This window comes from Anomaloglossus baeobatrachus (assembly GCF_048569485.1).
Source record: "Anomaloglossus baeobatrachus isolate aAnoBae1 chromosome 5 unlocalized genomic scaffold, aAnoBae1.hap1 SUPER_5_unloc_24, whole genome shotgun sequence".
Classification (NCBI taxonomy): Eukaryota; Metazoa; Chordata; class Amphibia; order Anura; family Aromobatidae; genus Anomaloglossus; species Anomaloglossus baeobatrachus.
Window position 1 is genome coordinate 368785 of NW_027441800.1, and position 25327 is coordinate 394111.

General features: G+C 47.1%; 1 protein-coding gene across 1 annotated transcript in view; it reads right to left on the reverse strand.

Moving 5' to 3' along the window:
* The window catches only part of LOC142259064 (uncharacterized), a 143710-nt gene extending 120161 nt beyond the window's left edge, over window positions 1-23549 (reverse strand). The window contains exons 1-4 of the mRNA XM_075331588.1: window positions 23520-23549; window positions 23338-23436; window positions 23050-23140; window positions 14979-15993 (exon numbers count right to left, since the gene is read on the reverse strand). Of these exons, the coding sequence (XP_075187703.1) occupies window positions 14979-15993; window positions 23050-23140; window positions 23338-23436; window positions 23520-23549 (1235 nt within the window). The remainder of the gene's footprint in view (window positions 1-14978; window positions 15994-23049; window positions 23141-23337; window positions 23437-23519) is intronic.
* Between the last annotated feature and the right edge of the window lie 1778 nt (window positions 23550-25327).

Below are 25327 nucleotides of genomic sequence, written 5' to 3' on the forward strand. Positions count from 1 at the left end.
AGGAGCATTCCAAGGCCATCAGAGACAAGATCGTGGAGGGTCACAAGGCTGGCAAGGGGTACAAAACCCTTTCCAAGGAGTTGGGCCTACCTGTCTCCACTGTTGGGAGCATCATCCGGAAGTGGAAGGCTTATGGAACTACTGTTAGCCTTCCACGGCCTGGACAGCCTTTGAAAGTTTCCACCCGTGCCGAGGCCAGGCTTGTCCGAAGAGTCAAGGCTAACCCAAGGACAACAAGGAAGGAGCTCCGGGAAGATCTCATGGCAGTGGGGACATTGGTTTCAGTCAGTACCATAAGTAACGTACTCCACCACAATGGTCTCCGTTCCAGACGAGCCCGTAAGGTACCTTTACTTTCAAAGCGTCATGTCAAGGCTCGTCTACAGTTTGCTCATGATCACTTGGAGGACTCTGAGACAGACTGGTTCAAGGTTCTCTGGTCTGATGAGACCAAGATCAAGATCTTTGGTGCCAACCACACACGTGACGTTTGGAGACTGGATGGCACTGCATACGACCCCAAGAATACCATCCCTACAGTCAAGCATGGTGGTGGCAGCATCATGCTGTGGGGCTGTTTCTCAGCCAAGGGGCCTGGGCATCTGGTCCGCATCCATGGGAAGATGGATAGCACGGCCTACCTGGAAATTTTGGCCAAGAACCTCCGCTCCTCCATCAAGGATCTTAAGATGGGTCGTCATTTCATCTTCCAACAAGACAACGACCCAAAGCACACAGCCAAGAAAACCAAGGCCTGGTTCAAGAGGGAAAAAATCAAGGTGTTGCAGTGGCCTAGTCAGTCTCCTGCCTTAACCCAATTGAAAACTTGTGGAAGGAGCTCAAGATTAAAGTCCACATGAGACACCCAAAGAACCTAGATAACTTGGAGAAGATCTGCATGGAGGAGTGGGCCAAGATAACTCCAGAGACCTGTGCCGGCCTGATCAGGTCTTATAAAAGACGATTATTAGCTGTAATTGCAAACAAGGGTTATTCCACAAAATATTAAACCTAGGGGTTGATTAATAATTGACCCACACTTTTATGTTGAAAATTTATTAAAATTTAACTGAGCAACATAACTTGTTGGTTTGTAAGATTTATGCATCTGTTAATAAATCCTGCTCTTGTTTGAAGTTTGCAGGCTCTAACTTATTTGCATCTTATCAAACCTGTTAAATCTGCAGGGGGTTGAATACTACTTGTAGGCACTGTATATTCCCTAGATTTACTATGGCATTTGCGGTAGATATGCTGTGTTTTGGTTTTTTTTTGCCTCCTGTGCAGGAATTCACTATCTAACATTCAGATATATTTTATGTACTAATATAAAATTAACTGTGTACTTGACAACTGCTTTATACAGGACTAATAGACATCTCTCTCATGTTTGCCCTCTGTTATTTTCAGCTTCCAATAATCATTCCAAATTTATTGCTGTATGACTTATATGGAAATGATTTATAATAGTATTGAAAGCTGTTTTGTAGTTCTCTCATTATGGATTCACCATCTTTAAATACAAATCCAATGTTTTTGTGATATTTTTCTCAATCTTATTTATTCATTCTTCATATTGTGGTTTTCTACATACATGTTTTTATCCCCACTACGTGTTATTGGTGCATCTGTCCACTGGGAATGCACACCTGCGCGGTTTTAGTTTTAATTGAGCACTAAGTCCATCCCATGACGCGTAATGTGTACCTTTTAAATACTGAATCAGTTTGGGGTAAATCACATGGCATGAATAAGACTCTCTGGTCGAAACGCGTTGGATAACCCACATTTTTTCACCTGTGCCTCTGTGCCCACTGCACGGTCTGCATGTTTTTATTCTGCTACAATAAAATCAAGTTTTATTTCTACAAAATCTCCATGATGCTGGATTTTTTCCTCTGCTGATATCCATTGCCGCCCGGGCCAGGGCATTTCCTTGCATCTGTGCAGAATCCAGGAGTGAAGAGGGGTGAGCTGACAACCTTTTTTATTCTTATTGTTAAGGTAGGACTCCCAGTCCCCACTGTATATTACGACATCATCAAGATAGGCTGAAGCATACGGAGTGTGGGCTTGTCGCGGGCGGGGGGGTGCGCTACTCGACCGCGCTCGCGGCTCGGGTCCGCCTGCTGCTGCTGCTCGGTGGCTCGAGTGGTTGGCCGGATCCGGGGACTGGAGCAGCGCTCCTCGCCCGTGAGTGAAAGGGGTGGTTTGGTTTGGGGATGTAGTCTGTGACGCCACCCACGGTTTGTGGTGATAATGAGGCACCACCACTGCTCTGGACGGGGATCCCGGGAGCGATGACAGGGAGCAGCTGAGATGTATCTCTCCCCTCCGTGGGTAGGGGGATTTGGTGGTCCCGGGGCCCGGTAATGTGGACTGAAAGGTGGATGGCAGGAGTTGGGAAGGTGCAGGGTCGCGGGGGCAGCGCGGTGCCAGGCGGCACAGTGGTACTCACTCAGCCAGTAACGTACACGGAGTCTCTGGTGAAGCAAACGGCTGGATGGACGGGTCCCACAGGCAGCTGCGGTGATCACTCCCGGTAGGTTGGCGGTAACTGTCTCTCCCTGCACCTTTGATGTGTTGTTGGCCCCGATGGCTTCCCACCGGTAGCCCGCTCCCCAGCGGTGTGTTGCCGGAGGAGCCCCTTTTGCCCGCAGGCTCTGGCCCTGGGAACTCTAGCTGTGGCGGTAGCTGTATTTCCCTTCACGGTTGAGCGGTTGCCTTCAGTCGGGTCTTTGCTGCTGAGGAACCCCGGAGGTTCCGGTCTCTGACGGTTTTGACCGGTTTAACGACGACTCCAAGCCTGGTCGGGGTCCGTGCTGGCGTTTCTTCGCTCCCCGATCCGGTACCGGCGGGCCACCGCCCGACCCCGGTCCTTACGGTTGTGCGGCAATCGGCCTCTCCTGAAGATGGTCACCACCGTCTGCCAACCTTGCTCTCAGGTGCCCGGGCCACGTACCCGGACACGGTCAGTCAGCTCCTCTCCTTTCACTCTCCCTCACTCGACTCCACTCCACTCAACTCGACTCAACTGCACCTTTCCCGCCTCCAGGACTGTGAACTCCTTGGTGGGTGGAGCCAACCGCCTGGCTCCACCCCACTTGGTGTGGACATCAGCCCCTGGAGGGAGGCAACAAGGATTTGTATGTGCGGCTGATGTGGCTAACCGGGGTGTGGGGTGTGTTGTTGCAGTACCTGTGACGTCCTGGTTTGTCCAGGGCGTCACATTCCCCGTTGGTTAAATGCAGACCGTCCGCAGGCTGCCCGTCCATCACCGGTTTTATTTTCACAACTGAAAAAGATAAAAACATTTGAACATTTCAAATCTTCCCTTACGGGAGGCACCTTCTTTAACGTTACTAACATTTTTATTAACGGTAACGGCTTCCGCTCTCCCCCCGCCCAAACAACCTGGCCCTGATGCTGCCCCTAAGAAAATGGGCAGCACCCCTTGCCCCAGTCCAGAACCAAATTGCCCGAGCGGGTACGGTCTCTTTCAGGGGACCCACGTCCATGGGGAACCCCTGAACCCCCGGAGGATCGCCACCGGTTACGGTAGTGGCGGGCCTGGGCCATCCATTCCTCCAGGCCCATCCTCCAAATCAGCCTCTCCGGAGGCGGTCATGGTTTAAGCCAATTATTTACATTCCACTCAGTTTGTGGTTGCCCTGCAAGTTCTCGGGCGTGTCCGTAAGTAGTTCCTTACACATACGGCTGCAGAAAGTCCCCACGGGGACTAGTTGCCGGCAACGGCTGGTTCAATCACGGTTGCTAATCTGATAACTGTTCGGTTGATTACTTTTCCTTATCATTCGGTTACATTTTCAACAAATCACACATTCAACAACTCACACAATGGTGCTGATGGTCCCAACGGGGATAACTGTGCAACGGAGGGCCGCTGCCTTACTGCTCGCTTTCTTGCTCCTCATCCAGCCTCGGGTGGAAAAACACGGGTACCAGCCCTTCTAGCGCATAACAGGCGCGACGGGGAAGGGCCGCCCGATATCCATTGTTTCCGCTCCGTGGAATGTAGATGGCCTCCATGTTGTGCAAGCCAGCGACTCCCTCCTCCTCCGAGACAGGTTCTGTGTCCGGCCTGGAGTCGCTCTCATCCGTCCCTGCGCCAGGCGGGTTGCCGCCAGCTGCCGCAGTCTCCGGGCTCGTCACTCTTTCGGTTGCCGCTGCAAGGAGGCGCAAACCAGATGGACCAGCAGCAGCGGGGCACACGGGTAGGAAGGGCGGAGATAGTATGGGGGCCAGGGGCAGACCGGGTCCCTCAGCCGCAGCGGCCGGTCCATCAGGGACATAGGGGCGTGGGTCACTCACCAGCTCCTCCATCATAGCCTCCATCCCGTACACCCGGGCGACCGCGGCTACCTCCTCCACCTCCGCGGTCCACTGCTCCATCAGAAGACATATCTAGTCTCGGTAGTTTCGACAGATTCCCGCCATTCGGGCCCTGATCCAGGCCGCCGTTCCGGGCACAGGCGGCTGGGCTTCCGGCTGCACCAGCGGAGTGGACATAGTGCTGTGATTTTGGGGTTCCAGGAACGACATTGGCACGGAGTCCTGGCGTCCCCGCTTTTATAGCCGCAGTTCACATGCGGCCGGACGCCATCCGTCCCCCCTTGGTTTTCTCTCAGCACCTTCTCTTCAGGGGCGGAGCTTCGGCTTTCGCTCCTCCACTGCTCGGGAAGGCGCTCGAGCGGGGAACTTTTCGCGCCCAAGATGGCGGCTTCTGAAATTTTTCGGCCGGACACCTCCGGCGGGCTACAAGGCGCACTTCTACCAGCCGGTAGAATGGTAGGATCCTGTTCGTGACGCCAAGTTGTCACGGGCGGGGCGATGCGCTACTCGACCGCGCTCGCGGTTTGGGTCCGGCTGCTGCTGCTCGGTGGCTCGAGCGGTGGGCCGGATCCGGGGACTCGAGCAGCGCTTCTGTGTTTTTTCCTTGACACTTTCTGTCAACGATATTGGTCAGTATCCTTTAATTAAATCAAGTGTTATGTATCGAACATTACCCAGCTTCTTGATTAGTTCATCCACTTGAGGCATTGAGTAGGGAAAATGGATTCAATTAAATTTTAAAATATTTCTTGATACAAACAGAACACCATCTGTAAAAAAGCTGTAGTTGAAAAAAGGATGGCTTCTACAAATGGATAATCCTAAACACTGTCAAAATCCATGATAGACGACCTCAAAAGGCATAAGCTGAAGGTTTTACAATGGCCTCACAGTACCCTGATCTGAACATCATTGAAAATATGTGGCTAAACATCAAAAGAGCAGTGAATGCAAGACGACCAAGAAATCTCACAGAACTGGAAGACATCTCCAAGGAAGAGCAGTGCATGCAACACGAGCCAGTAATCTCACAGAACTGGAAGACGTCTCCAAGGAAAAATGGATGAAAAAGCATTTACAAGTTTGACACTTGCCAAAGGAGGTGCTACTAGGTACTAACCACTGTATGTTGGGAGTGCCATCAGTTTTTTTGTCAAGATTATAAAGTGATGTCCTCTGAATGTCCACTCTTCTCTCATTAGCCATAGCTGATTTTACTGTCTAGTAGCGGGTTCCTACTTGTCCATACACATGAAGGTTTTTAACCCAGAGAGAGGCATTAGAGTGGGTACCCAGTATACAAGATATTCCTTGACGTGTCTACTGGGCAGATATAGAAATGGCCATTTTTGTATGCTAAATATATCAATTTTTCCTAGATTTCCTTTAGCAGTAATGCATGTCTATATTATTACATTCATGGTTTCCATGGTTAAGCATTTCAGAGTGCAATTGTCTTTTTTGTTATTATATGTCATTCAGTTTTGCGCCTGTTCAGACTGTATGTTGGTGGTGCCGTCAGTTTTTTTCTCTAGGTACTAACCAATGCGGGTGCCCAAGCTTTTGGAACCGTCCACTGTCCTTTTTTGTTAATTTTAAAATGTAAAAGATAAATATTTTGTTTTTGCCTAAAATACAAAGGAAATGTGTCATCTTTAACTTTTTGCCTTTTCATCTTTATCTTGCTTTACTCTTGACAATAACAGTAATGTTGACCAGGGGTGCCCAAACTTTTGCATGCCACTGTATAAATTATCCATAGGGGATATATGACCCTCTGTTTCTCCACAAGGTTGGCATACGTACAGAGGACAAAGGTGGGAAGTGCTTAGCGGAAGCTGCGGATCTTATACACAGGCTGCGGACTTTTTGTCTGCACCAAGACAAGTATGCACCATATAAGTATGATGTATTGAATTAGGCCAGAATTGGGCCAGAAGTGACCGGAAGGTAACTGGATACATAGACTCTGTAAACAATGTTTGTGTTTTTCTTCACTTTCACCCCTAAAATACTTCAGTTTCTACTGCACCCTCTGATCCCTAAACCCAGTAATGAACTTTCCATCTCTCCCACTATCCTCCGCACCCAGCTCACCTTCCCCTCAAATATTTTCCTCCACATTTCACCCAGTGTCTCCAGACACACACGACCATCTCATGGCCTCTCCTGCTCCCACCTACTAGCACTTTCACTGCTTCTCCTCACTGCTGGAGATATCTCTCCTAATCTTGGTCCTCCTCACCACATATCTATTGTCACTTCAAACCCTCCTCCACAACCTATCACTAATTTCCGCAACCTCTCTAACCTCAAACCCATCCACCCAGTCCCCGCTCCCCCAGTCCCACTAACAGGAGCTCTATGGAACGCTCGCTCTGTCTGCCACAAACTTTCCTACATTCATGATCTTTTCATCACTAATAAACGTTCCTTCCTCGCTATCACTCAAACCTGGCTCACCACCTCTGACACAGCCACTCCTGCTGCACTTTCTTATGGCGGTCTCCAACTCTCTCACACACACACACACCCCCCCGCCCCAGTAACAAGCATGGTGGAGGAGTTGGTTTGCTCCTGTCCAACCAATGCTCTTTTACACCAATTCCACTGCCACCCTCTGTTACTCTCCCCTCTTTTGAGGTACACTCTGTCCGCATCTACTCCCCCTCCAACCTTCAACTGGCTGTCATTTACCGCCCTCCAGGGCCGGCCACTGCCTTTTTTGACCATTTCACCGCCTGGCTACTACACTTCCTTTCCACCGACATCCCCACCATCATCATGGGTGATTTCAACGTCCCCATTGACACTTCCCACTCACCTGTCTCCAAACTTATAACACTCACTTCCTCCTTTGGCCTCACCCAATGGTCTTCTGCAGCTACTCACAAAGATGGCCACACGCTGGACCTCATCTTCACTCCCCTCTGTTCCCTATCTAACCTTTCTAACTCACATCTCCCCCTGTCTGACCACAACCTACTCACATTCTCTTCCCTCTCTTCTCCAAGTACGCAACCCCCTCCACAATCTTTCACACCCTCGTAGAAATATCAAACACCTTGATTTACACGCACTTTCTCAGTCCCTTCTCCCTCTCACAGACATTGCATTTTTACACGATGCAGATGCTGCTGCAACTTTATACAACACTACAATCACTGCAGCTCTTGAATCTGCTGCCCCCCTCACACACACCTAAACCCGCACAATCAACAAACAACCATGGCACATAAGTCAGACTAAAGAACTGAGATGGGCTTCCAGAACTGCTGAGCGCAGATGGAAGAAGTCTCATTCCACTGAGCACTTCATTGCATATAAAGAGTCCCTCACCACCTTCAAGTCCACACTCACTGCTGCAAAACAAACCTACTTCTCATCCCTCATATCCTCTCTCTCTCACAACCCTAAACAGCTATTCAACACTTTCAATTCTCTCCTCCGTCCTCCAGCACCACCTCCCCCTCCTCTCATCTCAGCTGAAGACTTTGCCTCTTTCTTCAAGCAGAAGATTGACAACATCAGAGCAAGCTTTGGCCCACAATCACCATGGCCCCTCATCATAGCTACTCAGCCCTCTTCCTCCAAATCCATCTTCTCCACCATGACAGAAAACAATCTTTCCACTCTACTTTCAAGATCACATCTAACCACCTGTGCACTGGACCCACTCCCATCGCAGCTCATCCCCAACATCAGCGCAGTCCTCATCCCAGCCCTAACCCATCTCTTCAACCTATCACTAACAAGTGGTGTATTCCCCTCATGCTTTAAACATGCCTCCATTACACCCATCCTCAAAAAACCCTCCCTTGACCCATCCTGTGTGTCAAACTATCGCCCCATATCCCTTCTCCCCTATGCTCAAAAACTGGAACAACATGTCCATCTTGAATTGTCCTCATACCTCTCCTCCTGCTCCCTTTATGACCAGCTACAATCTGGCTTTCGACCACATCACTCTACTGAAACTGCCCTAACCAAAGTCACCAATGATCTACTAACCGCCAAAAGCAAACGACACTACTCTGTCCTCCTTCTCCTTGACCTGTCCTCTGCCTTCGACACAGTAGACCATTCCCTCCTACTACAGATTCTCTCATCTCTGGGCATCACAGACTTGGTCCTATCTTGGATCTCCTCATACCTAACCGACCGAACTTTCAGCGTCTCCCATTCTCACACCACTTCCTCATCTCGCCCCCTATCTGTCGGTGTCCCCCAAGGCTCAGTTCTTGGACCCCTGCTGTTCTCCATCTACACCTTCGGCCTGGGACAGCTTATAGAGTCCCACAGCTTTCAGTATCATCTCTATGCTGATGACACACAGAACTCCCTCTCTGGACCTGACATTATGTGACGCCCTGGACTAGCCAGGTGGTCACAGGTAGTCCCATGCACAAACACCAGTCCCCTAACAAGGTAACAGCAGCCAACCTAAAAACCCTTGTCACCTTTCTGTGTCCAATGGTCACACCAGGGGGCGGAGCCAGGCGGTTGACACGCCCACCAAGGAGTCCAGAGGGCCTGAGACAGGAAACAGTAGTCAGTTAAGTTAAGCCAGGGAGTGGAGTAGAGAGGAGTTGAAGTTCTAGTGCAGCAGGCCTGTGGTGATAGGTCTACAGCAATCACACTGACCGGTGCCAGGGTCGTAGCCCTGGTACCGTGGCAAGGAGGCAGACGGTGGTTGCCAACTGCAGGAGTCGGGAAGATGGCTGGTGGAACCGTAAGGCACCGGGACAGGGTAGCGGCCTGCCGGTACCGAACCGGGGAACCAACTAGAAACCGGAGCACCAGTGGGGTACTCAGACCCTGAGGTGGCCCAGAAGCCACTGGACCACGTCGAATTCTCTGATTGAGGTCTGGATCTTAGGTCCTTTCCCAACTCAAGACTCGAAAGACGGCAACAGCCCACCGAGGGGGATAGAAAGCCACCGTACAGGCAGAGAGATCCCACGGGCCAGCGCCTGCAGGCAAATGGGTTCACCGACACACAAAGCCGGGGAGCGAACTCCCGTCGCTGAAGCGAAGGTAGTTAACGTTCTACTAAAGAGGTGCAGGAGAAAGGCGGAGACCACCAACCTGAGTAAGGGGCAAAGCGCAGTCGGCTGCGGGCACCGACCACCATCCTTTTTGTTTACCAGAGACTCCGGTGTATCTGTAATAGTGAGTACAACAGTGCCTTCAGGCACTGCACCGCACTGCATCAACACTGCCCCGCACCTCTTCACTCTCGGGCCCCGGGACCATCACCCCCTACCCACGGAGGGGATCAACACCAGGCTGCTTAACACCATCCCCGGGAGCCTGGTCAATGGCAGCGGTGGTGCCCACACCTTCACCACAACCCCGTGGGTGGTGTCACAAACTTATACCCCTTAACACCACGGCTCCATCCGTGAACCTTCCCATCGAAACCTCCGCACGTAGCGCCAGCAAACCCCTTACAGAGCGACATGACCCCCGGGTCCAGAGGCGCTCGAGCCACCCACCAGAAACGAGCCTGGACCTGAGCGGCTCTGCTGCGGCAGTCGAGCGCGGGGCGGTACAATTACCTCTCTACTAACCAAAATCCCACAATGTCTGTCTGCTATTTCATCCTTCTTCTCTGCGCGATTACTAAAGCTTAACATGGACAAAACAGAGTTCATTGTCTTTCCTCCTTCTCACTCATCTCCTCCAACAAGCCTTTACATCAAACTTGATGGTTGCTCACTCTCCCCAGTCTCATAAGCTCGTTGCCTTGGAGAAACCCTCGACTCTGCTCTATCCTTCAAGCCACACATCCAAGCCCTCTTCACCTCATGCAGACTACAACTCAAAAATATCTCCCGGATCCGTGCTTTCCTTAACCAAGAATCAGCAAAAACATTAGTGCATGCCCTCATCATCTCCTGCCTCGACTACTGCAACCTCCTGCTCTCTGGCCTCCCTTCCAACACTCTTGCACCCCTCCAATCTATCCTAAACTCTGAGGCACGCTTAATCCACCTCTCCCCTCGCTATTCCCCAGCCTAGCCACTCTGCCAATCCCTTCACTGGCTCCCCATCGCCCAACGACTCCAGTTCAAAACATTAACCATGACATACTGTACAAAGCCATCCACAACCTGTCTCCTCCTTACATTTGTGACCTAGTCTAGTACCGGGGTACCTACCTGCATGCAACCTAAGATCCTCACAAGATCTCCTTCCTCTCTTATCTCCTCTTCCCACAATCGCGTACAAGATTTCTCCCGTGCCTCTCCCATACTCTGGAACACTCTACCTCAGCTTATCAGACTCTTACCTACAGTGGAAAGCTTCAAGAGGAACCTTAAGACCCATCTCTTCCAACAAACCTACAACCTACAATAACCCTCAGTCCAGTAGACCACTGCGCAACCAGCTCTGTCCTCACCTATTGTACCATCACCCATTCCCTGTAGACTGTGAGCCCTCGCGGGTAGGGTCCTCTCTCCTCCTATACCAGTCTGTTTTGTACTGTTAATGATTGTTGTACATATACCCTCTTTCACTTGTAAAGCGCCATGGAATAAATGGCGCTATAATAATAAATAATAATAATAAATACTTTATTGGAATAAAGTTATTACGATTGTAAAATCATAATCAGCAGGTTTGGTCGGAGACATCACGGTTTTATATAAGGGAATGTAGAAGAGCGGACACTGGACACGTGGGAAAACTGCGGTAGGACAATTATTGTTTTCTAAGGCAGCGCTCACATCAGCGGTATTTTGCCGCAAAACCGGACCATCACAAATGTGGTTCAATTTATTTCCAATGGAATCGTGGAAAGATGCGGTCACATGCAGTTGCATGCGTCATACACAACCACATGTGACCGAATCTTGCCGCGATTCCATTGGAAATGAATTTAACTGAAACGCATTTGTGGCCCCATATAAGTCAAAAGACAAAACTGTTCTTGCAGAGACTGACAAACCAGTCTGGCTGTCAGTGGTGAGGAGTCTTATAGCTGCAATGCTCTGGAAAATGTTCAAACTGTCTCTTCAGGGAGGAAGGAGACAAATTCTAGTGCCACCTATTGGAAGTAGCTATCCTAAGAGTCAAAAGTGGCTCTTTAACGACCTTTTCATATGACCTAGGATATATACCACATCAGAACCTCAATTTGCAGAGATTGTCCCTCATCAGTGCAAAGTATGACATCTGATCTGGCTATATGAGAAGCTATAGTGTGGTCTAAGGGGAAAACTGTTCTCATTGCGGAGACTGACAAACCTAGAGTTCATCTCCTTCCTCCCTGAAGAGACAATTTGATTATTTTCCATTGCAGCTTAGCCCACACTACAGCATCTCATATAGCCAGATCAGATTTCCTACTTTGCACTGAAGAAGGACAATAATCCCGAAACATCGTGTCTGCAAATTGAGGTTCTGATCTGGCATAAATCCTAGGTCATATGAAAAGGCTCGTTAAAGAGCCACTTTTGACTTTTAGAATAACTTCTTCCAATAGGTGGCACTAGAGTTCGTCTCCTTCCTCCCTGAAGAGACAATCAGACCGTGCAGTCATTTGAAAATGTGGAGCGGGTGGGTCATCTATTTTCAGTGATAGCCGCGGCAAGAGAGAATCGATGTATATTGCACGTCTACAGTCAGTGGATGGGGCTGTAGTCACGGACACGTCAGGGATCCTGAAAGTATTGGAGACATTGTATTCTGACCTATACTCAGCTAAGATGCACCCGGAGGTGAGGAGGTAGATGAATTCCTGTGCAGGGCCCAGGTGCAGCTCCTCTCAAGAAAATCTAGAGAGCTGCTGAATGAGCCATTTGACTTAGAGGAGTTGGAATCAGCCCTAAATGCCATGGCGAATGATAAGGTGCCGGGGATAGATGGGTTTCCGGCTGAAGTATATAAGCAGCTTAGGGAGGTTCTGTTGCCTGTGCTGCTTTGGGTATATAATTCATGTCTAGAGGGGGTGATCTGCTACCATCCATGCAGGAGGCGATAATTGTGGAACTCCCTAAGGAAGGTAAAGACCCCTGCCTGCCAGCTTCGTACAGACAGATATCCCTACTAACGGTAGATGTAAAGCTTCTTGCCAAAATGCTTGCAAATAGGTTCACCAAAGTCATTACATCTCTAATACATCAAGAGAGGTTTATGCCCAACAAGTCCACGGTAACCAACCACAGGAGATTGTATCTAATGCTATGTGCGCACGTTGCGTACTGTCACTACAGAAATTTCTGCAGCGATTTGAACAGCACACGTGCGCTTCAAATCGCTGCAGAAACAGTCCGTAGTGAAAAAAAAAAAAGCCGATTCCATGCGCTCTGACTGCAGCTCCTCCCATAGACAGAGCGGGGGGTGCAGGCAAAGCGCAGGAAAGAAGTAACATGTCACTTCTTAGAACGCGCGCTTCGGGCAGCAGCCAAAGTGCTGCACTCTAAGACACCACGTGCGCACGGCTCCTGCATAATCTTCATAGATTATGCAGGGGACGCAGGACGCATGCAGCTACGCTGCGGTGCAGATCGCAGCGTAACTGCATGTAAATACGCAACGTGCGCACATAGCCTTAATATGCAGATGCCGGCGGAAAACAAGGGGCGGAGGGTGATTATTTCCTTAGATGCTTGCTGCCAAAGCCTTTGACAGCATGGAGTGGGGGTTATTTATGGGCCACAATGTCCTGGATCGGCTTTGGGGAGATGTATATTAGGTGGGTACAGCTATTGTACTCTGCTCCTAAAGCAAGAATCAGGGCAAATGGCAGTATGTCAGATAAATTTTCTCTTTACCAGGGCAAAAGTCAGGGGTGCCCATTGTCCCCCCTCTTATTTGCTATCACCATCGAACCACTGGTGGTGGTGATAAGGCAGGCTTCTGATATAGTGGGATACCGGTATGGGAGGGTGGAGAAGAAAGTGGCCCTGTATGCGGACGACCTTTCATTGCTTTTGGTAGATGCAGGGGGGTCCCTGGAAAAGGGTGTTGTGGGTCATCTCCAGTTTTGGGAAAATATCAAGACTTGCTAGAAATTGGGACAACTCAGTTTTGATGCCACTAGATGAAATGCTCTCTAATACAGTGGTGACTTGCACCCCGGTGCAGGTGGTGTCGGAGTTCAAATATTTGGGAATTAGGATATCCACTAAACTAATGGATTATGAGCGTCTTAATCTCGCCCCCGTCTTATTTAAGTTCAAACAACAAATCTTGACTTGGTTCAAACTGTACCTTATGGTGGTGGGGAGAGTCAATTTAATTAAAATAATACTAATGCCCCAGCTGCTATATGTGGTCCACAACGCCCGGGTGTGGCTACCGCAGTACAGGTTCTGTAAAATAAACTATCTTTCGAGGCTTAATTTGGGAAAAGAAGCGCCCAAGGATGAAGCTAGAGTATCTACAAAGGCCGAAGGATGAAGGGGGACTGGCTTTATGTAACCCTTGGTGCTATTATTTAGCAGCCCAGAGTCAGCACATGGTGGGGTGGGGGACAGTGGGTTTGGAGACCTCGGTGGGGGAAGATTTTACAATACGTGGTCGGAAAAGGCCCCCTGTTGGCCAGTCTGGAGGCGGGAAAGATTTGCTTACACTACACACCATATCCTACTATACAGTTGATTGATAAAGTATGGGGTAAGGTCAAACAGTTGAGCCAGGTAACGGGGCTCACTAGATATGCCCCCATATGGGACAATCCCAATATCCTGGAATTATTATCCCTTAAGTTTATCGGGCAATGGAGGAAAATCAGTATCTGGTATCTCCCAAGTGGTTGAGGGAAACGAGTTTAAAACTTTTGAAGGACTACTAAAGGACTACCCATTGGGACATGGTATGTTTTACAAGTACATGCAGTTACGTCATGCATTTGAGTCGCAGAACAGAATAGCACCAATTGTTGTACAACCGGACAGTGTAATTAACATAATAGAAATGCAGAGAGGTAAGGCAGGTTGTATATCAATGGTCTATGAGGGACTCTTGTCCATGTCTGTTGGGAAGCATCCAATTGAGGCATATGTGAAGTGGGTGGAGGATTTGGGAGAGGTTTGAGAGGAGAAATGGGAGTCTATTCTGCAATATGTCACCAAAATATCTGAGTGAAGTGAAAAGGCTCTTGCAGTTATATGTCATGTATAGTCTATAAAACCGCTGTGTGGATGCATAATGCGGGAGAACAGATTCCAAGTGCCTGAAATGTGCCGTGGCAGAAGCAGGGATCATACACATGTTGTGGGAGTGCCCGTTTTTAGAAGGGTTCTGGATCATAGTCTTAAATTTAATTAAATCGGTGATGCAAGAGGAGCTACCCAGGATTCCTTTGGTGTGTGTACTGGGCTATGTGGATGAAGTGGGAGCGGAAGAACATGAGAAACTGGCAGTTGTACGACTATATGCGGCAAGGAAACTTATTGCTTCGTACTGGCTATCAGAAAAAGCACAGACGCGTAAGAAATTTATCCAAAAAGTGAACTTTATTATTCTTATCGAGAAAAATATTTATATTAAAAGGGAAAGGAGGATACAATATGAAATGATAGTGGCTTCCACCCGTGTGATTTATGAGATGTTCAAAAAGATTGCATTTTTAATGTAAAATATTTCCCACATTCTATCATGAAAAAGACTTCTCTGTGTGAGTTCTCTGGTGTCCAACAAGTTGTGATTTTTGGATAAAACATTTCCCACATTCAGAACAGGAGTAAGGCTTCTCTCCTGTGTGAGTTCTCTGATGTTTAACAAGAACTGATTTCTGTGTAAAACATTTCCCACATTCTGAACATGAAAATGGCTTCTCCCCTGTGTGAGTTCTCTGATGTGTAACAAAATGTTGTTTATGTGCAAAACATTTCCCACATTTTGAACATGAAAATGGCTTCTCTCCTGTGTGAGTTTTTTGATGTGCAACAAGCTCTGATTTCCATGCATAACATTTCCCACATTCTAAACATGAAAATGGCTTCTCCCCTGTATGAGTTCTCTGATGTGAAACAAAATGTTGTTTATGTGCAAAACATTTCCCACATTCTGAACATGAAAAAGGCTTCTCTCCTGTGTGAGTTCTCTGATGTATAACAAGAAGTGATTTTTGTGCAAAACATTTCCCACATTCAGAACATGAAAATGGCTTCTCCCCTGTATGAGTTCTCTGATGTGAAACAAAATGTTGTTTATGTGCAAAACATTTCCCACATTCTGAACATGAAAAAGGCTTCTCTCCTGTGTGAGTTCTCTGATGTATAACAAGAAGTGATTTTTGTGTAAAACATTTCCCACATTCTGAACATGAAAAAGGCTTCTCCCCCGTGTGAGTTCTCTGGTAACTAAAAGACTCTGAAGAAAATCTTTTCTCCCCTGTGTGAATTTTGTTAAGTATTTTTTCAGATTCTAAAGTTGAAAATGATGTTTTCACTGTAAGAGCATTTCTATTTTGAATGCTTGTTTTGTGACTTTTATTTTTCTTAATAGTCTGTGATAAATCAGAAGTAGGTTCAAAAGAATGAGAGGATATATCCTTGCTTTGAAGAGATGATGCTATATCTGGAGCAATGGCATTCACTTCAGTTACATCTTGTGGCATATCAAGGTCATTTGATTTAAAAACTGAAGATGTCAGTTGTGCCACTGATCTACTGGTACAGTCATCTGCCAAGAAAAAAATAATTTTTAATAATATATATAGAAATGAAAGGATACGATTTATGAAATAGCTAAAGAAATTGCAAGTTATGTAGCAATCTATAATTAGAATATTTACTGAAACAAAAAATGTTCATAATCTAACAGTAGACCTCAGAGCAGGAACCAGTAGACCATGATGTTCAACCCTCTTTGCTAATTTTGCATCCCAAATATTTGAATAATAATCCACCAAACAATGTTTTCTGGCCAAAATTATACCAAAAACCTTTTACTCGATCAGTGGAAAAATGGAGGGTTTCCACATTAGTTCTAGCTGAAAAACCTCTTGAAAAGCAATATGGCTCCATAATTCAATAAAAAAAATCCCAAAACCAAATGTCCTCAATTCTTCTCAGCGTTACAGTAACCCAAAAACTGTTACTATCCATGTTTGGAATTGCCACAGGGAAGAAGCCACAAACATTTACGGTGTGTGTGTTTCCTGGAGACCAAGCTGGGTGCTATGTATTGGGCAGTATAATGGCATATTTGTAATTTTCCCTCTAAAACATCCACTCTTTGCTAATTTCCAGAGACTGCCTCTGGAGTCAAAAATAGTCATTTAGGCTAAAGCAGAATACGGTAAATGCTATTTACTGACTATATGTTGCGGTATCACGATTTGTTTTAAGAACATCCAAATGCAATGTTTGAAGCGAAATTCAGACTACTTTTTTTTTATTTTTTTTATAAGTGAACAGGAAACAAATTAATTTATAATCTATAATTCTATTTTGACAGGAAAAGGTTCCCCTAGATTAATCAACCACGTTCGCTCAGTCCATCTGGGTAATCCAGATTGTTTAAAATTTGCTGGCATAGAACGAGTCGTTATCTCACAAATAGGAGGTAATACACACAAAATCCTGTTACAAAAAGAAGCACGCTGGATAATTCACCTAAAGGCACTTGGCACTTTAGGTTCGAATGAAAAAAATGAGATGTCAGTTTTTCTTTGATTTGATCATAACTTTCCTAATTTAACTGATAGGAATTATTTTGTATGCCCTATTATTAATCATCTTCTATGATATTGTGCCCCTGTATTTATATTTCCAATTTGTTACATTGTATTGTTTTTAGTATGTTTTTAACCTTTTTCTTCACTTTTTTGTATTTGCATTGATTGTAATTATCGCTGTCACATGTTTTCACCTTTACGGATGTGGGAGGTGTGCTGGTGACAGGTGGACCCGTACAAGCGCTATTCTAAGTGCAAAACTGCAGCCATTATCCTTGCTTCTCGAATCCTCTCCCTACCCTCATATGTCTACATGAAATAAAGGACATTGCATTTTATATTGGGTGAGTGCCTCTCTTCCTTCTAGGATTTGGTGGACTGTACCATTATGGCTCTGGTTACTGGCACCCACTACTTTTTTCATGTCCCAGGTCTCCATTCCAGTTGCCTCTCTTCCTTCTAGGATTTTGTGAACAAATCAATCTTAAATTACAAATAAGAACTTACAATGTGTCACAAAAAAAAAATCTCAGACACTGGGATCAGACTCAGCATTAGGCCCCTTTCACACGTCAGTGATTCTGGTACGTTTGTGCTTTTTTTTAAACGTACCAGAATCACTGACATACACAGACCCATTATAATAAATGGGTCTGCTCACACGTCAGTGATTTTTCACTGCACGTGTCTCCGTGCGGCGTACCCGCGTGTGCGTGATTGCCGCACGGAGACATGTCCATTTTTTTCTGGCATCACTGATGTTCCACGGACCACGCAGTGGTGTGATCCGTGAAACACGTGCCAGAAAAAAACGTGCTTTTAAAATAAAAAGCATTTTTACTCACCCCGCTCCAGCGACGTTCTCTGCAGCCTGTTCTGCCGGCTGCTTCTAAGCCGGCTGATTACTGTCGCGCATATTCATTATGCACGACAGAGCCGACCCGGAAGCAGCTGCTGCGGGGGTCAGCGCCGGCCGGATGCTGCACCGCGGGAGCGATCAGCACCATGGAGAGCGGGAGCGCGCACAGGTGAGTTAATCTCTAAGTGCAATCACGGGCCACGGAGAACGGAGCCCGGATTGCACTTAGACAACCCACGTGTGCCATGATTCACGGCACACGTAGGGACATATGCGTGTTTTTCACGCCAATGAAATACGTCTGTGTTTTTCACTGACGTGTGAAACGGGCCTTAGGCCCCCTTTACACGTCAGTGATTCTGGTACGTATGTGCTTTTATTTATACGTACCAGAATCACTGACATACGCAGACCCATTATAATCAATGGGTCTGCTCACACGTCAGTGATTTTTCACTGAACGTGTCTCCGAGCAGCGTACACCCATGGCCGTGTTTCTGCACGGAGACAAGTCAGTTGTTTTCTGGCATCACTGATGACCCACGGACGACACTATGGTGTGATCCGTGAAACACGTACCAGAAAATCACTGACATATTAAATATTAAATATTTTCAACTTACCTTGCCTGCGATTCGCTCTGCAGCCTCTGCTCGCGGCAGATCCTGCCTGGCTCATGAATATTCATGAGAGCAGGAATAGCCGACCAGGAAGTAGCTGCTGAGAGCGGTGGGCGGACGCTGCAGAGCCGAGGAGTTCAGCACCATGGACAGCAGTAGTGAAGGCAGGTGAGTAATGTTCATATGCAATCACGGATCACGGATTGCACATAGACAAGCCACGTGTCGTGAATCACGGAGGGACATGTGCGTGTTTTACACGTCAGTGTTTTTCACTGACGCGTGAAACGGGCCTTACAAAAGGTGTTATAATGTAAAGTGACAGATGTCAGATTGGAGAAATGGGGCCTGGATAGGAGCAGAAAACTGTCTGCAGTGGAAAGCCATGAAATAAGAGCGGCTTTGGTACTAACTACTATAGAGAAACACTGTGACTATAGACAATAAACACATTTACTAAAATGATCGCCCTCCACCCAGACAGCCTTCACCGTCAGTGATTTAGTAACTAGAAGTGACACATCTTGAGTAACTACAGTATGTGGCTCGGGTGCGCTTGGCAATCCAAAACTATTGTAGGGGCCAATATCTTCTGTCAGATGAGTTTCTTGAAGACATCAGACATTTAGAGAGGACGTTAACATAGTCCAGTAAATCAGAGTTGTACTCATTTACGATGGACCATTGGCGCTACTATGAGTTTTGGCCAGAAAAGTAGAGGAAGTATTAGTGCTCCCCATTTCAGGAACGATTGTGCAGTAATCTGAATTCCTTAGGATCGGAAACAAAATAGAATTCATGATGATCCTGTAAACTGTATTTTAGAGCCATCAACAAGGCACAGCTTAGCAATTTATCATGGCGGAGGTGTCATGTTCTTGCGTAGTTAATCACAATCCTCTTTGAAGGAGACAAGTGGGATTGGAAAGAACATCTGTGCTCTATCCCCACAAAGCAGGACCTGGAGACCATGTTTAAAGGGAACCTGTCATCTAGAATATGCGTTCTGACCTATCAGCAGATGCATGTGTGCCCTAATTACACCTCCCTACCCATCCCTGTGCTGTAAAATTGAATAATATGAAAGAAATAAAAAACGTTTTATTACCTTCATATTTCGTATGTAAATAGCAGGGAATGTGGTCACAGGGGCGGCGCCTTGCCCTATGGACGTCTCCATACTTTCCGTGGTATCACGCCCCTGTGGGCGTGATACCATGGAGCGACGTCCCCGTCGCTCATTCTATCCTGCGAGCATTGCGGCAGGCTTCTCTTCCGGGTTCTCCTTGTCAGTTTCAGTTTGCATGCGCAGTGCTCGTCTGATGCCGGAGATTGAACACCCGGAAAAGAAGCCTGCTGCAATGCGCACAGGATAGAATGAGCGACGGGGACGTCGCTCCATGGTATCACGCCCACAGGGGCGTGATACCACGGAAAGTATTGAGACATCCATAGGGCAAGGCGCCGCTCCTGTGACCACATTCCCTGCTATTTACATACGAAATATGAAGGTAATAAAACGTTTTTTTTTATTTCTTTCATATTATTCAATTTTACAGCACAGGGATGGGTAGGGAGGTGTAATTAGGGCACACATGCGTCTGCTGATAGGTTAGAACGCATATTCTAGGTGACAGATTCCCTTTAATAGACTAGAGGAGACTCAATAGGCATCAGAGTGTATGACTAAAGCAGGCTTTACACGCTACAACATATCTAACAATGTGTCAAGGGGGTCACGTCGTAAGTGACGCACATCCGGCATCGTTAGTGGTGTTGTAGCGTGTGACAGCTACGTGCGACTGCGATTGAACGTAAAACTGTTCATCACATACACGTCGTTCATTTTCTAAAAATTGCACGTCGGGTTGTTCAATGTTCCCGAGGCAGCACACATCGCAGTGTGTGACATCCCGGGAACGATGAACAGATCTTACCTGTGTCCCGCAGCTCCTGCCGGCAATGCGGAAGGAAGGAGGTGGGCGGGATGTTTACGTCCCGCTCATCTCCGCCCCTCCGCTTCTATTGGCCGGCTGCCGTGTGACGTCGCTGTGATGCCGAACGTCCCTCCCACTCCAGGAAGTGGATGTTTGCCGACCACATCGAGGTCGTATGGAAGGGTAAGTACGTGTGACAGGTATTAATCGTTTGTGCGACACGGTCAACAAATTGAACGTGTCACACATACGATGGGGGCATGTCTCATCGCATATGATATCGTATGCAGAATTGAAAGGTGTAAAGCAGGCTTTAGAGTCTGACACAACGTCTTTACATCTAACAATAGAGAACCAATATCTTATGTCTCAACACACCACTCAGATCTCAGACATTCTAACATATATAGATGATATAGAGAACCATTACAGACTAAACAATCTCTCTACTTGTGTCCTGTCTCTTCCCATATGCAGGAGAAAACCATTAATACTTTATCCTATACTTTATACTTGGGAAGAAAGAGGACTCGCGTATGGAAATGGATATACTTCACAGTGATATTGGTCCCAAATCCACCTTGGCCTGAAGACCACGTGATGTTGTATCCTGCATTCATTATTACAAGGAGAAGTAAATGCTTTCACAAGCTGCAAGATCTAAATAGAATATACAACTGGAAGACTGTGGCATGGCTATCCTCCCAGATCTGGCCAGGAGCACACTACAACTTCATAAAGCCTAATGATCACTCACTCAGTTTCTTCGAGACCCAAGGGATCTCCTACCACTGGAGGTTTTCTCATTTCAATTTTTTGCAAAAAAAGATGGTCGCTCCACAGAATTCAAGAATTTGGGGGACCTCCTGACGAACTTATCTACCTTCGACTTGCCTCAGATCCATCTGCCAGAATGGCCTGCACTTCATACTCTACCTCCTTTGATCCACATCCTAATTGTGAGACAGAGCGGTCACCAAAATCGCAACACTTATCCCTCAGTGATGGGCCTCTTAAGACATGAGGTCTTCTCCAGGATGTCTGATCTGTACTTATTACCATCACTAGATTTACAATCTGGTCATTATTTATGCCTTTAAATGGTGGCCAGGAGTTTAGTTTGAGAAATTGTATCAGGAAATTTTTTTTTTTTTTTTACAGCTAATCTATCATTATCACTTCCTTTTCCTACTTCTATTATCTTTTTTTCAGCTTTCTCTCTTTCACCTTTATTCTTTCTATATTGGTGGGTATACTATACATATTTTGGATATTTGAGTAATACGGGTCTCTTGTGGAGATTATCCCTGTCTTGGCTTCCTCAACCCCACTTAGATTTTGGGACTTGTTGATAAGGTCCAGTTTTCTCCTGCTAGGAGGTAATAGTTTAGTGTGGCCTATGGAAGTTGTCTCTTCCAATTTCGCATTTCTCCCCAGGTTCGTCTTGTCTATATCCTATCTTAGTCGTTCTCCCTCCCTTTCTCTAATTGTGACATTTACATCTTCTATTGTAAATAGTCCTTTGAAAAGGAGTCAGATATATTATCTAGATGCAAAGCGTCTCAATAGCTATGCTTCAGGAAACATACTTTAAGGCCTCTTTAGTTCAAGTATTCAAATAGATACTACAATGCCTGTTCCCTTTCTACTAACCCAAATAATAAACCGAAGGGTGTTTCTACTGCTTTCCACAAATCTCTTCCCCACCAGATTTTGGAGTCGCGAGTTGATTTAGACGGTAGATACATTTTCCTTATGGTGTGTATTGCTAACATTTATTTCCTCAACACAGAACAAAGACCATTTGGAGTCAAAGTTTAGCAGTCATTGGCTGAGTTCACCGGGGGTGCCTCTATCATTCTGATGAGATACTATGTAGATACAAGAGGGAGGAGCTCTGCCTCTAGCTCCTCCCTCTCCCTCCTCCCTGTTTCCAGCTTCTCCCTCAACCTCAAGTTCCTCCCTCTGCCTCTAGCTACTCCCTCCTCTCGTCATCATAGAGTCTCATCAGTAACAACAGATCGGAAATATTCAATTTTCTTTATATCCGATGTGTAACTCAGAGGCTGCAGATCTATTTTACATGTATTGTGACTGCCCGGAAAGTAGGAATTTCACTGCTCATGGAATGGTGTCTCGTCATAAGGGACGTTTAACAACAAAGACTGCACCATTGCAACCACCAGATCAGCACATTCAGCAGAAGGGAGAGAAGGAAGATTCAGCAATAAGATGCCAAGATTTTAGGAGGTCACCAGCATCATTACCCTCCGCTTTCTCTTAGGGGTCCACCATACAGATTAGATTCTTCTTCCCATGATTTTCTGAATTGTCTGCACATTCTACGTACGCTGTCATTTGGCTTTACAGATTAGAGATCTGGGCAGCTAAGGGTTAACATCTTTTAATTTCAAGGGATAGAGTGGATCCTACCTGTAAGATTTGGCTGATACAGATCTCACTCCAACAGAAGGGCGTCCAATGCCCAAAATAATGGGGACAGTTTTTGGGTGGAGGAGCATGTGGTGGTCTAGCAGCAGAATGTGACAATTTGATATGGCCGACTACAATCCTGATAAAGCAGCCACAGCCGGTGACTGAGAAGAATCTGTGACTTCTCTGCATTTAGTGGTCACTACTCACCTGGGCGGTTATCTGTAGGAATCTCCTCTTTACTCCGCTCATCACCCCTCACATATGTCTCTGTAGTATTAATATGGGGCAGATCTTCCCCCTGAAACAAATATTGTAAAAGTCACAGACAGATGGAGAAGTCCCATCTATGATCAGCTCTAATCCTGCCATCTCCACCGCTCTCATTACACAAGTATAACACATATAATACTGGAGGATAAAACAAGACTGAGCACAAGACCTTCACAGCCGTCTACACATCATAGGGAGATTTCATGGCCCCTTCTCTCCATCTACCTGATGATCCTGAGGAACATCGGGATCTTCTTGTTTACAGTCCTGTGGGAGAAGAGGACGGGGACATCTCTCTGGTGTTTGTCCTCTTACTGGATAGACCTGGAGGAGACACATACAGGGGCTGAATTAATTCCTTACATACAGAAAATTATAGGCCGTGTGTATTTAGTCCTGTCTATTACCTGTGATGTGAGGGGCTGGGTAACCTCCATCATGACCGTCCTTGTACAGATCTTTGTGTCCTTCTAAATACTCCCACTCCTCCATGGAGAAATAGACGGTGACGTCCTGACACCTTATAGGAACCTGACACATACAATGATACCGTCACCCCCCGATCCCTTCATAGCGTTACTGTATAATGTCACAGCATTCCCAGCAGTGTCACCTCTCCAGTCAGCAGCTCAATCATCTTGTAGGTGAGTTCTAGGATCTTCTGGTCATTGATGTCCTCATGTATTGGGGGGTGAGGTGGAGGCCCCGTGATTGGGCTCAGGGGTCTTCCCCATCCCTCAGACACAGGGGCCTGACAGCGCTCACTAGAGGTCTTCTTCACTACTGTGTAATCCTGGTTATGGAGAGACACAGTAATAAATCTCACTCCAGACATTTCCAGAGTCCTCACCTCTCCAGTTCTGTCCATCTGTTATTCCCATAGATAAGAATGATGTAATGTGACGTCATCAGAATCTCTCACCTCTCCAGTAATCCGGAAGAGGATCTCTAGGGTGAGGTGTAATATCCTCTCCGCCATCTTGTCCCTGTCCATATCCATCCTTCACGGGGCAATCAGGAGAATTCTCTTCTATAGAAGATCTCCACTGAGAGGATCCGATATTGTAGGGACCTGAATGGGGAGAAGATGACGATGTAACATCATAAAGAATCCGCTGTAATAATACAATTACTGGAGAGAATAAGGGGAAACATATAATGAGAACATTCTGGGGAACATTATACTGTGGGGGGGGGGGGGGGGGGCAGAAAGGGGCCGAGGACTGAGAGCTGAAAGGGGCCGAGGACTGAGGGCAGAAAGGGGCCGAGGACTGAGGGCAGAAAGGGGCCGAGGACTGAGGGCAGAAAGGGGCCGAGGACTGAGGGCAGAAAGGGGCCGAGGACTGAGGGCAGAAAGGGGCCGAGGACTGAGGGCAGAAAGGGGCCGAGGACTGAGGGCAGAAAGGGGCCGAGGACTGAGGGCAGAAAGGGGCCGAGGACTGAGGGCAGAAAGGGGCCGAGGACTGAGGGCAGAAAGAGGCCGAGGACTGAGGGCAGAAAGGGGCCGAGGACTGAGGGCAGAAAGGGGCCGAGGACTGAGGGCAGAAAGGGGCGAGGACTGAGGGCAGAAAGGGCCAAGGACTGAGGGCAGACGGGTTTCCTCACTTCCGACCTCTCATAGTTGGGGCATTTGTATCTTTCAGAGGAAAAGGAACAAAAACCTCACGATTCATAGAAATCAGCGATAGAAAAACACCAAGAAAGTCTCAGAGCTGAAAGGGTTAATGCCGCCTGCCCCAGTAATGGGGAATTTCCACACACCTCCACCTGCAGAGCCGCACACTAGATATATAATACCCTGCACCTACCTCCACCTGCAGAGCCGCACACTAGATATATAATACCCTGCACCCACCTCCACCTGCAGAGCCGCACACTAGATATATAATACCCTGCACCCACCTCCACCTGCAGAGCCGCACACTAGATATATAATAACCTGCACACACCTCCACCGAGCCGCACACTAGATATATAATACCCTGCACCTACCTCCACCTGCAGAGCCGCACACTAGATATATAATACCCTGCACCTACCTCCACCTGCAGAGCCGCACACTAGATATATAATACCCTGCACCCACCTCCACCTGCAGAGCCGCACACTAGATATATAATAACCTGCACACACCTCCACCTGCAGAGTCCCGCACACTAGATATATAATACCCTGCACCCACCTCCACCTGCAGAGCCGCACACTAGATATATAA